This window comes from Chlamydotis macqueenii, chromosome 2 (genome assembly GCF_036417535.1).
Source record: "Chlamydotis macqueenii isolate bChlMac1 chromosome 2, bChlMac1.mat, whole genome shotgun sequence".
NCBI classification, from domain to species: Eukaryota; Metazoa; Chordata; class Aves; order Otidiformes; family Otididae; genus Chlamydotis; species Chlamydotis macqueenii.
Window position 1 is genome coordinate 127,203,214 of NC_141557.1, and position 13,585 is coordinate 127,216,798.

Below are 13,585 nucleotides of genomic sequence, written 5' to 3' on the forward strand. Positions count from 1 at the left end.
AGTACTTGTTTCAAGCAGATGCACTCTAGGAATATTTAAGTGAGTAATTATTTTGATTTCAGTAGGATCTTTCAAAGAGTACAAGTTGAACAAAATGGAAGACACAGGATATGTCAGCTATAAATGAATTCATAATGCAGTAAGGGAGAAGGAGGAAAACAAGCTGTTAGAACCAGCTGTAATACAAATATGCTACAGTTTGTTGTGAAGACTTTTATTTAAACATTTGCCAGGAGTAGGTTTTTTTATTGTTTTTATTTTTAAAAATTATTTCTAGACTGAGAAAGCTCTACTTGTGACATGGAAAATGAAAACATGTTTGAATAAATATATAAAGCTAAGTGGAATATTTAAATTTCCCCAAGTAACACTACTGGTAAATGGCTATATAAATAGCAGTCAAACAGCAGTAATATTTTTTAAGATTTTTTTTTTTTTTTTCAAGTGATGTTTTATACAAGATTGGACTGTAGTGAGCTGGGAGATAGCTATGATTTGGGCAACTTGTTCATCTACCCCTCCAGTAAATTGGAGGTAGATGTAAGATTAAAACTCAAGTTCCTGATTCTGGTTCCTACTGAACCCTACAGCAATATTTTATCTAGAATACAAATAGTACTCAGTAGCCACAATTAGATTTGTGTATTTCAAAACAAAATTATTGACACTAAATTCACTTAATTGCCACAGGTCCTCTTTTGTTGAACACTCTCCCATGTAGTCTACAGAATAGTCTTGGAAATTGTGTTAATGGTGACCGTCTCGTTTCAGCTAAGTCAAATGGACTTGAAACTTTTTGCTCTTTCTCCCACCCCCAGGAATTTGAATGCTTCCAATTAATCTCTGAAAAAAGAGAATACTTAATGAATTACCCAGAGGAAGTGAAGTGGGGTCTGAGACAAGCATCTCTCATACGCGTCCAGGGGTATCAGTCAGTTTTCTCTTGTGGAAAACTGAATACACTAGTGGGAGCGGTAGTAGTTTATAGTCTAAAATTAGTAGAAGTGATAACATTTAAAGTGAGTCAGTCTCACAATTTTGATACTATTGATTTCTGATGTGAAGCAAATTACTTTTCTTGTTATTGGAATATGATGATGAATTCAGATTAGATTTTTCAAATATTTTAAAATACTTTAAAATAGGATAGTGTTCAAAGCATGGAACACTTACTGGATAACAGATATATATATAAATAATTAGTTCCTGACACCTGAGCAACATATGGCTAAATTTGCAGTGTAGTTTGAGGGTAGGGAGTAAATCTTAAATGCTTTTTAAAGATTGTGTGCCTAAATAATAAGTTTAGAAAGTTGTGTGTATCCCCAGAGTGGACAGAGGTGTTCACACTGCCTAACTTTAGGCACTGCATGTAAGTGTCTGGCTTCTTTCTCTAGGCTTTATAATGGTGTGAGAGGAGTGGGCCAGAGTATAGATTGCTTACGTTAGCCTGAACTTTGTATATACCTCCCAAGAACCTTATCTTCATCTGTAAACGAGGAGCCAAGAGAAAGGAGTTTCTTAGCCTGTTTTCCCAAACTACATACATAAAGTTATTTTTTTCCACCATAGTTAAGCAGCATGATGGATAAGTTATGAGTCAAATGTCATGAAACATAACATGCTGTTTCTGCTCTGTCTCTTTTTTATGCAGTGTGACTTGTCTTTTTATCCTCTTGAAAATGTCTGTAAATAGCTTTTGAGACTCCAATGTATGCAAAGGCTGCTTTACAGAGAGGGATGTAATTTGAAGTTCTTGGAATCTATGTTTAAATGACTATAGTAATTCATAATTATCAGAAACACAATTTAAAAAGAATGTGAAAGCTGTGTAGTACTTTTTTGTTTTGAAATGGGCCTTCTAGATGTAGTATGGTGAACACTTCGGAATAAGATGAAATTAACATCAGGATTTTTATGGTAGCTGAGAGGCATCACGTAAACTTCGGTGAAAATGTTGAATGACATTGTTTTGCTCACATACAGGAATCTGCGTCTGGATTATTACTGAAGACATGAAGACCAAAATACACTTTAATGGTTCATTGTTGTTACTGCCTTTAATAGTAATCAAGTAGAGATTCAGTACTTAAAATACCAGTGCTAAACTCAGAAGTATTTTGCAACTTTTAAGGAAATAGAAGAAGGGCTGGTTTCTAAATACACGCTTGTCAACACAGACTTGTCAGATTTTTATTTTTGAGCTCTTTATCTTTCCATTTCATAGCGTTTTTGGGTGGTGGAGAGGGGAGAATCATTGCTATGAAGAATCATTCCTGGCAAAAGAAAACCAACAAAGTATTTTAATCAATTTCTGATGACTAGTATGTTACCTACAGCTTCTAAATTCTTGTCTTTGCTTAAATATTTTATTCCCATAGTGGGTATGCCCAGCTGCTCAAAAATACCTGTATTTTTGAGAATCTATGGTGAACATGTGTTTTGTGAGGATAAAATACTATAAACAGTTATTTCCCCTTTCCTTTAGCGGACTTGAATATGATGCACAAGCAAAACGAAGATGCATTTCATAATCCAGAGCCAAGACTGTATGAAGATAAAAGGGCTATTGTATCTGTTGACCTAAGTTTGGCCTCCCCAAGACCTGAGAACACAGAAGCATCTACAAATAAAATAGCAGGTTTTTAAGAACACTGTATTAGAGCTCTTATGATTTATAGGTTTTAGTGATCAAAATTCTCTAGTTTCTTTACTCCTTTCTTATAGTGCTATCATAGTGTTAGTGCTCTCTACCTGCAAAGTCAGTATTATACTTTTCCAAACTTCTTCATTGCTGTCACTGTGTGCACTGATAGTATATTTTCTTATCTGTCTTGTCAGTTGTGATAGATAACTTTTAACACTGAACAGTCAGGATCAGTACATTAGTTTTCCAGGTTCAATGTTATATGATCAAGTCTTTGTACGCATTTGTTTTACTTTAAAATAATACAGTAGAACACAAGAGTACTACTGTTAGAGAAGATGGAATAAAAAAGGAGGCTCTGCAGATGTATGATGTTATAGGTTAAGATTAAATTGGTACAGCAACTAGGTTAACAAGTTCTAAAAAGTTACAGATAAATTGGGTACATATGCAACCCTGTGCACTGTCTTAAAGTTTTAGGGTTTTTATTTTCTTTTACTATTTAAAAACTAGTGCACCTTTCTCTCTATTCTTATGTTTTGTGAGACATATAAATGAGAAAACTGTGGTACTTCAGACCTGTCCCTGGTTCAGGATGGGCAAGGGTCAGGATTGGTGATGGTCTCCTCAAGTCAGCTTAGGTGCTGCTTTTCTCCTGTCTAAACTGTTGCACTTCTGTGTAAAGAATTACATGGTGTTTTGGGCATGGATCTGCTTCATAAGATTGCAATTCGGTGTCCTGTCCACTGGCTACAGAATCAGGTTTTTTTTTTGTTCCCTCTGTCCTCCCTCTTGCTCTTTCTCCCTAGTACACTGTGTATTTAACCACTTAGTAAGAAGTGAAACAGGCAAGGTTGATAAAGCAATAATGCAAAATAGCAAAGAGCCCCCTGGTTAGATCACTTATTTTGGGATCAGAAGGTGGTACAGATCAGCAATGGCAACTTCAGAGTCTTGCACCTTCCAGTTGATTAGTCAGGCAGTAAAATGACTTTGTGTAGGTTTTGGTGGTTTGGTTTTGTATGTGTGGGGTTTTTTTGGTTGGTTGGTTTTGGTTTTGTTATTTTACACCATCCCGTTAAGGAGGAACTTGCAGGTTAGTAGCTGGTACACAGTGAGTTCATTCCTTGATGTGTTCTGTAGTAACTTGTCTGTCTTGTGTCCATGCCTTATAAATGGTATATTAACTTTATTCTGACTTTCTCTATGGAATATATCCTGAGTGAAGTAAATCCATCCTGAAAGAGCCACATACAAATTTAATTGTACCTTGGAAGGGTTCAAACAGTGATTTCACATACGGAAAAATAATACTTAACCTCAAAGTGTACTCCTCGATATGTGAGCATATGCTTTTAAGGCTAGGCTGTAGCAGTAAGCATGTTAATTCCTATAGGAATAAGTGTATGTATTATTTCTGCTTTCATCTGAGCTGGGTGGTGTCACTATACAGGGAAGATTAGAGGAGAAGCATGAGAACGACGACAGCTGTGTTCATCTCAGCTTAATGGAGCAGACATGATATAAAGAACACACTGTGTCAGCTGAAAAGTTAACATAACTTACTCTACTTTTCCTTTACTTACTTCCTTTCTCCTGTGCTTCCTGTAGGGATCCTGTTCTGCAAAACCTGTTCTGTGTAGTATCTGACTTAATCCTCCTTTCTACAGCTTTTGGGACTGTGTGGTTACAATGCTTTTGTAACTTGGGGCTGAGAATAGTTTAGTAACCTCTCCCCAGTGGTGTTGCTTGTAATACAGGGGAGGAAGTGGTTGAGCTCAAAGAGCTAATTGCTATTTTATCTAAAAATTTGTTCTGTTAGGATGTTTTGTTTTTAAAGAGTGAATAAACATAAGGAACAGAACTACTCTGATAAGTCAGAGTAATTGCAAGCAGTAAAGTTATGAGATGTAAAATCTTTGCTATTCTAATTAACTTACAGGTAGCATTTTTAGATATTAAACTGTAGATTGGACAGTTGAATATATGACTTTTATAGGTGTTACTTTGTAAAAAGACAGCTGAGTTGAACATTGTTAGTTGAGCAGTTAAAACCTGCTCAACTAACAGTTGAGCTGAACTCAAAACCAGTACTCTAGGCAGACAATGAAAGAACTTTTAATCACAGCTATTGTTTTCAGCTGTAGCCTTGAATTATGGCTGTCCTAAACTACCTGTTGAAAAGATGTCTCAAATTCCCACTTCTTCTCTCTGTCTTGCTGTCTTAAATTTGGTTTGATTTTTATCTGTAACTTTTTTTTTTTTCTTCTTCTCCCCCCTTAGGTTTTACATTTGCACAGACCTCTCCTTTTGCTCGAGGTAACGTGTTTGTTGAACCACCATCTCCACAGCACCTTAAGCGACAAGAGTCGTACAAGAACTTTCTTCGTCTACAGGTGAATGCACTCACCAGTTACCATCTTGTTAGATAAATTTTTTAAAAAGACAGATTGTAGTCAAAGTAAATAATCAGATACTGCTGGCGTCATCCAATCATAGCCAAATTTTGTACACAAAAAGGTGTACTAAGAGCTATATGGTATTGAGTCTCGGATTTTTGCCTTGCATAAGAAATGCCTATGAAAGTGATGCTATTAATAGTTGACTTCATTAATCTAGATTCTCTCTTCTTTTTTTTTCTAAGTACGGTTGTGTGAATACTGAGCTCTCAAAACTGTGCTGCAGTATGAGTTTACATACATAAATATGTAAAGAAACAAAGGTGATTGCCCTTGGAAGGCAACATGATACAAATGCCTTTTCATCAGAATGAAATGGTGATCAGTGAGACATTAATAATGTAGTTATTGATGAGTATATAAAACATGATTGTTGTTCTACCAGTTTGTCTTCTGCCCATAATACTTTGCATATAATCTTAGATCACAAGATTATTTATTAAAAATAAATTTAATTAAATATCAGTATGAGGGAAATCCTAGATAATTTCAAAGAGTACTAATATCATATGGTAGTCTGATGTGGATCTCTTAAAAAGAAGAGATCAAGGCTTTTTCCATATTTAGTGCTGCGAAAAAGAATAAAGAATGGGCAAACCTTTGGCTTCAGTAAGTCAGTGCTGTGTCTAAAAATATTGTAATTGTGGAAAAGAAAAAGATAATTGCTATGCCTTTTTTGTTTTGGGTTCTCATCTTCCATTATTTTATCAGTGAAGGAAAGCATTATTACAGCACATCCAGAGTAGAGTAAGCTTTAGGAAATATTTAGGTTTTATTAGTAGCATTTATAATTCATGTTCTCACTGGAGAGTAGTTCAGTAAAGAGTGGTCAAAAAGAAACAGTAAAATACCAGCTCATTTTAATGGAATTCTGAGACTGAAATGTAAGATACACTCTGGAATTCTTTCACTTGCTCCATGCAATCTTGCAATTGTGCAAGTAGATACTGTAAAAGTCTTTACAAGATCATGACGGTAAATGTTGTTTGTCAGATTATTACTGGTTTATTGACAGTTGAATACTTCTTTGCTTTATTTTCTAGATTGAAGAAAAGAGACGTAGGGAAGAAGCAGAGCGAGAAAAACTTAGAATGGAAGAAGAAAAAGAAGAAAAACGACTAGCTGAACAGAGGATGAGAATTCAAAAAGCATATGAAGATGAACAAGAAGAGAGAAGAAAGAAAGAGGAGGAGGTATAGTATTTTGATACTCTCTTTTTTTTCATCCTAAACTAACCTTTTGTAATATTTGTCCTCTAGATTAAGAAGGTAAACTGAGAAGTGTCCTGTGAATTGGTCTTTGTTTTTAAATGGGTCTACATTACCCAGAGGAGAGGTACAAAATTGTCAGTATTAACTAGCTCATTCTTCTCACTCTGTCTGGTATGCTACCAACTGTTAATTCTTCTAAGAAAAATAGCAGTTTTATAATCAACTATAAAAAGTGCTCTCTTTTTTTTTTTTTTTTAAAGGAAATTTTTTGTGAGGCCAATAAAAAGCTTTGTCAAATTGGCGATTATTTTTTTTTTTTTTAAACAAACCAACCAACCCAATTTTTTTTTTTTGCTAGCCTCTTAAATCTACTTCTCATGGAATTATTTGTGTTCTGAATGTAGCTATACAGGAAGATTTTTGTAAAGCCTTTGTTGAAGTGGCCAAGATGTGTCTTTGAGATAAGAGTACTACTTGTTCTGGAAGAATGGCAAGCAGATCTAATGAATGCTTTTCATGGAGGTAGATTTGTGATTTAATTCAAACCCAAAAGCTATATTTATCAGATTTGGAAAACTGAATGAATTTGCATAATTCAGAATCTCATAAATAATTGTAGGAAAATGACACAAAGCTGTCAGAGCTGGAAAAATCTTTCAGTACCCTGTGGGATTATGTTAGATCTGTTTAGGATGTAGGATTTAGGATTTCTAAGACAGAATACTTAGTTTATATGCTAGATTGTCTTCTCTAGTATGAGCAGGTTAGTTGGATGAGTCTTACCTTCTGGCCAGTAGAGCCAGACTAGCATAGAGTAGGGAGCTAACTGATATTATCACTTTTCACAGATCTAAGACTGAAATCGAGACTGGATGATAATTTACTCCATCGGCTTGTGATAGGGTGATGCATGTTTGCAGTATGTTTTGTTTGAATCTGAATTTTTGGAAACAACTCCTACAGTTTAGCCTTAAGTGGCAGCAGATCTGGAGACACAAACTGGTGTTTACTGAAGTTTTCAGGAATTCTGTTAAATGGTGTTAGCAGAGCCAGGACTGGAGATGTTTAATATTTCTATGGCATGGTTTTTAATTTGAATATTTGAAGTCAGCCTAATGAAATATGCTTTTCATTTCATACTAATCACTTTGATGTGTAATTTTAACTTCTCAAAGAAAATCAAAGCAAAACTTTAATAATGTTGAGTCTTTTTTATGTACTAATGATGTTTATGTTACAGCGAAGATTGAAAAATAAAGAAATAATTCGATTAGATGAAGAGAGGCAAAAAGATGCAGAAAAAAGAAGAAAAGAAAAAGAAGAAAAGCAAGATGAACAACTTAAACAATATTTGGAGAAAGAAAAAAATGAAAAGATGGAAGAGGAAAAGAAGAAAGTATGCTTCAGTGACTTTCTAAGATATAAATACTTTCTCTTAACTTTAAAAAATAACTGAATTTTAAAGAAATTGCTTGATTTCCTATATCTCTACCTCCCATTTTCCCCTCTTAGTTTATCAAGCTACTGCACACCTAGTGCACACAGAGAGCAGCTGGTTGAAAAACCAGACATACTAGTGGAAACTTAATTTGCTGCTTGAATTTGCATTAAAAAAAAAGTAAAAACAATATAAATAAGAGCACATTGCACTCTATAGTTGATTTTTATATCTGCTGTGAAGTACCGTGGCCTGCTTTTGCTGAGGTCCAAATACAAATAAATATAAAGTTATGTAATTTACAGGATTGGAAGACTATTAATCTTTTAACAATTATATTCTCTGTAATTAAGTTATTCTGTTTTCACCTGAATGATTTAAGAAGTCCGTCACATACAATTCTGATGGATAAAATCTAAGTAAATTACAGAGCTTTTTCTTTTCTAGAAATTTCTACATATCATTTCTCTAAAATGGACAAATACAATGGAAGTAGCTAGAGGAAAAAAAGACATGTAACTAAACCATAAATTTTAAAAGCTACATCACAGGAAAAAAAGTATTAAAATTACTGTAGGTAGAAATTAAAATCACATTAGATAATTTTTGCAATAATTTTATGGAGTTAAGAGTTGAAAGCAAACCAAAATACTTCAATTAAGATAAGCAAAAGTGTTTTTCTGTCAAATTAAAAATACTAACCAAACTCTTCCTGTCCAAAATAATATTTTATTCAGAATCTATACAAATGTGATTTCAGTCTTGCTTTCCTCCTTGCAGTTTTCAAGGCAACCTTCTCCCATCGTTCCAGTACTTCAGAACAAATCACTAAGAAAAGAAGAAAGGATTCCTTCTGCGGAGAGCCATATATCTTACTATGCGCAAGTATGACTTTTATACTCAACATTTACTGGTTTATTTAAGACAGTGCAGTGTATGAAATTCTAGTGAGTTTTTGATGTTTGTCAGTTATTGCTGGAATATCACAAATAACTGGAAACAGTTTTTATATTAGCCAGTCTTGTAGTTCTGAAATTTTATTCAAAGTATTGAAGACATTTTTTAGGGGTGTGTCATTTTAATTTTTTCTTGCATGCATATTTTCTGTAGAGTTGAGCACCTGATTTTTGAGTATAGATACTCTGTCCAGCTTACCAAGAGTTTAAGAATGTCAAGGTTTAGGATAAGGAAGTTTACATCTAATCTAGCAACTCATTGTGTTCACTCAGAGAAGAGCTTAGCTCAGGCGTGAACTTTAATGTTGATTCCTAGGTACAGACATTCTTGGTTTATCTTTATGTTTCTGAAGGTACAAAATAATTATAACTCCTAATACATTTAGCTTTCTTCTTTGCATCATGAATGAGTTACAACAGAGGTCCTGAGACCACTCATTTCTTTCACTTGATTTAATCTTCCCTTTGACAATTTTTTTTTTTTTCTAAATAAATTTCTCCTGTGAAGCATAGATGAAATAATCATCTGTGATATTTGAATCTCAGGCTACACTTCTGACTTTTTATTGGAAATGTTTTTTTACCAACTGTCTGTATGAACTGGGCTAAAAATTTGAAAAATGAATTTGCTATGAAAATGATAGTTCGGCAAAACACTTTATAGTGCAGTTTCAGAAAATGTTTTAAGTAAGACTTTATGTAAAATGTTGCTTTCCCTAAATGTAAAGAATGCTCTGGAGGAAGGTTAGTTTATTTCTGTGTCTTTGCAGTACTTGGTATAGCTTTATCTAGGTCTCTGAATAGTGCATTATAGGTATTATCATAGTAATTTGGATTATACATTTAAAGATCAGATTTAAAAAATCTTACGCATTAACACCCTGTGAGGTTACTGTTCTGTCTTCCGTTAGTAGTGGTAGTTAACATAAATTGGACATAAACTAAGGAAATAAAGTGTACTTATGTCTACTATATTTTTTCCTTGGACATATTAACATTTTGTATTCATTATATTCACTAGGATCCTCCACAACCGAGAGCTCCTTCTCCACCTGTTCCTGCTAGAAGAAATCAATTGCGTGCATTTGGTAGGTATTGTCTTTACTGCAAGTTCATTTTCTATTACAATGAAATTGTTCTCAGTTACAGTTCTCTTTCTTCCCTGCAAAGAAATAGTCCCACAAACTTTGCATTTCTATGTGGGTATTCTCTCTGTCTTAGTATTATTGGTGTATTATTATGGTATCTCTGAAGTATTAATCAAAAATAAAAATGTGTTTATTATTTGTCTTCATCAGGAATTTTTTTTTTTTTCCTAAAATCTCTGATAATGGAGTAGTCTGCGTGGGAAGTGCTGGATCTTTTGGTCAGGACAGTGGTAACTGCTGTGACCAGAACATTGCAAAATGGGAGAGTTTTTGATTGGCTGAGCAATGGATTAGACCAACAATGCGTAGAGCATTGCAGTCCTACCTCTTAAATTCTACTTTCCTTTGTTAATCTGCCTAATCCTCTGCTCATTCCTTTTAGCTTTCACTGATGGTTTTAAAATTCAGACATGCTGGAAGGATCTCCTTTGCTCTTTATATATTGGTTATCTTGGCAATATGTGGGTAGAAAGCAGTCATTTTTCTTATTTTTTTTTTACAAGCATGACAGAAACAACACTTGGAATGTAACAGTGGATGATGTCCTACAAATGCTAACCCCCAGCAGTCAGTACCTGGGTTCCTTCTGGGGAGTTACGGCTCTTCCACTAAACAGAAGGCAGAGTGGTTCTTAATGCAACTCCTGGAAATTGATTGACTCAGACCATTTGTCGGGAGAGAAATAAAGACATGAGTTAAATCTTGTGTTTGAGGATTTAAGTTAGTAAAACTTGCTTGCCTTCTAGGTTCTGGACTCAGAGTAGAAGTCAGTAAAATACAAAATTATTCAGCATGTTATTTGCAAAATAAGGAATTTATGAAACTGCTTTAACTTGTGGAGGAATGCTGTCCTGACCACAAAAAAAACCAGCTTAGACCTCAGGTCGAAAAAGTCAATATAAGTACATACTGAAAATAAGTGTTGAAGTTAAAACTCTTGAACACTTAAGAGAGTGTGCACTGAGCAGGCAGATCTCCCACTTTTGAGTCAGGAAACAGAAATGAGGTTGTGTGCTTGTTGATACCACCTCAATTCCTGTCATCTGCCTCTGGAACTCTGAGGACTGTGTAGATTTGCTGATTTCAAAATCAGACTATTTACTGGCAGTGTCCACTTGCTGGTATTTCATAGCTTTTCCTTTTTAAATACAGCTAAACATTTCAATTGAAGTTTGGATGCTTTCTGCTGTTCAGGGAATCTGCTCCTTGTGCTGTCTCAAAATACAAGCTCTGACCTAATTTCAAGTGTATGAAATGCTGCAGTTCTTGTATTTGTATAATCCTTGTTTTAATTAACAGTTCATTATCTCTTTTTTTTTTTTTTCCTTGACCTTACGAGGTAGGCAGAAAAGTGTCTGTGACACTCTCTGTTTTTAAATTATTTGTGTTAAATTCCAGAGGAAAGAAAGAATGTGATAAATGAATTATCAGAGATGAGGAAACAGCTTCGTACTGAAGAGAGGCGACTGCAGGAACAGTTGCTAAATGTGGCCAGTGATGATGATGTACCGATTACACGGTAAGAAAGTAATTTTCAGTTTTAAAAGTTAGATTTTTGCACAGGAACTCAAAGCTACTGTGTATATTAGTAGCCAGTATTAATTGGGTGATATACATGAGTGAAATAAAAATAGAAGATAAACTTGTGTATAAAATTTTTTAGATTTTTTTTTTTTTTAATGTGTACGGGGTTTTTCCAAGAATCTTAGAAATTTAGTGTAAGAAGGGCTGTACTGGTAAGGCTGGAAGCTGCAATACTCTGTCTTGGAGAGGGGTCCAAATCAGATATCTAAGGCAGAATTTTATCTCATTACCTTTATTCCTAGGGCGTAATTTGTGCCTGTAACCTGCAGTACTACGGCTGATGAGTGTGCTTATGAATAGCATAGTGCTGTGGTAGTACTTTCTTTCTGTTGTGGTTTAACCCCAGTCAGCAATTGAGTACCACACAGCCGCTGACTCCCCCTCCCCAGGGTACGAGGGAGAGAACTGGGAAGAGAACAAAACTTTTGGGTTGAGATAATGACGGTTTACTAGGATAGCAAAGGAAAAGATAATTTTTTATATGTATAATAATGATAATAATAGGAATAATAAAATATACAAAACAAATGATACACAATTTCTCACCACCTGAGAACCCAATGACCAATACAGCCTATCCTGAGCAGCGAACAAAAAAACTGAAAATGATCCTAGAACTATTCAAAACGGCGGGAGAAAAGCGAAGCCAGTTCACGGGCCCACCCCCACTTATATACTGAGTGTGATGGAATACTCTCTTTGGCCAGTTTGGATCAACTATATTGGCTATACCTCTCCCAGCTTCCTGTGCCTGCACATTAGTGAAACCTGGGAATCTGGAAAGTGTCCCTGGTCTCTTTAGCAACAACTCATAACATCAATGTATTATCAACAACTAAATCCAAAACAGAGCAGCTGAGAAGAAAATTAGCTCCATCCCAGACAAAACTAGGACACTTTCTTATTGATAATCATACCCTTTTTATTTAAAAAAATTGGTTTACTTCCAGAATGTATTAGTTAATCATGCCAATTAGTTAGAAAGGACTTATCAGGTCATCAATCTTAGTTCCACTCCACAGAGTATGAGGGTTTTTTTTTGTTTGTTTTAGGGAGGTTATCCCTTTTCATAACACAAGAAGCTGTGTCCTTCTTTTCAAATTTGTTTTCCTGTTTTGATAACTTTATTTAAGGATGAAAGTTATGAGCTTTATATTAATACAATGTTAAATTATATTCTGCTTGTTTTACAAACTTTTCAAGCAGGAGGAGAGAGAAGAATCCAAAGGACATATTTGAGATGGCCAGGCTTCGTCTGCAGGCTCCAGTAAGGCGACCCTCGTCAAAGGAGGCACAAGATCCCATCAATATACAGAATATCTTGGAATTTAATGAACTTAAATACAAAGGCAGGTGGATCTTCTTGTTATTGATGAAGAAAGGTAGTGAAACATCTGTTCTTTTCCTCCATCTTCCATGCCACCCAGGATTTAAAGACAAAAATCAACTTCTTCACAGCTACTGGCCATACCCAGCATACTCTGTGAACAGCTTTTTGTATGTGTGTATATCTCTGTGTGGCCATTTCTACAAGAGCACACAGTTCACAGCTTTGCAATATGGAGTTATTACTCGGAGCGCTCACCTAGCTTCCAGGCCTTGCTGTTTAAACTTCTTAAACTTCTTGATATTATGATGTTACTGAAAGTAGAGGGTTTTTTTACCCACTAGCAAAAACATGATTCTGTGTAACTTTCTGTTTCTCCTTTACTAGAAAATATATTTTTTAATATAGTAAAATTGTAACATCATTGCTAAAGTGGTTCATCGTCTTGGCCATTGTCACCATTCTTTTTAATATTTTTATGACTTTATATCTCTAACTAGTTCCTTAAAAATGTTTCTCAGAAACATTGATTTAGGGAAAAATTTAAATTTCATATCTTTGCTCTAGATTCTGAAACACGTATGGGCTTGAGGCACATGTACCCTGATCCTCCAAAAGATGACCAGGCTCTAGAGATTCAGCAGCTGGCACTGTTGAGGGAGCAGCAGAAGAAACTTGACAGAATGAGAATGAGGAGAGAAACAGAAGGTAAGGAATGAATGGTCTGAGATAATTTAAATGACTTTTGTTTATTTGTTTTGTCTTTGATAAGAATTAAAAACAACCAGCTCTAGTTTTACTTCTTTCAAGTTCCA

At 34.8% G+C, this 13,585-nt stretch overlaps 1 protein-coding gene across 11 annotated transcripts in view; it reads left to right on the top strand.

Moving 5' to 3' along the window:
* Nucleotides 1-13,585, top strand: part of CSPP1 (centrosome and spindle pole associated protein 1) — a 60,108-nt gene that overhangs the window by 32,602 nt on the left and 13,921 nt on the right. For 8 of the 11 annotated variants that reach the window (XM_086740909.1, XM_086740915.1, XM_086740913.1 and 5 more), the window contains 9 exons: nt 2,489-2,641; nt 4,931-5,043; nt 6,150-6,299; nt 7,558-7,713; nt 8,536-8,640; nt 9,733-9,799; nt 11,258-11,378; nt 12,647-12,792; nt 13,338-13,478. In XM_086740909.1, the coding sequence (XP_086597035.1) occupies nt 2,489-2,641; nt 4,931-5,043; nt 6,150-6,299; nt 7,558-7,713; nt 8,536-8,640; nt 9,733-9,799; nt 11,258-11,378; nt 12,647-12,792; nt 13,338-13,478 (1,152 nt within the window). The remainder of the gene's footprint in view (nt 1-2,488; nt 2,642-4,930; nt 5,044-6,149; nt 6,300-7,557; nt 7,714-8,535; nt 8,641-9,732; nt 9,800-11,257; nt 11,379-12,646; nt 12,793-13,337; nt 13,479-13,585) is intronic. The other 3 variants (XM_086740916.1, XM_086740919.1, XM_086740910.1) reach the window with 2 other exon arrangements.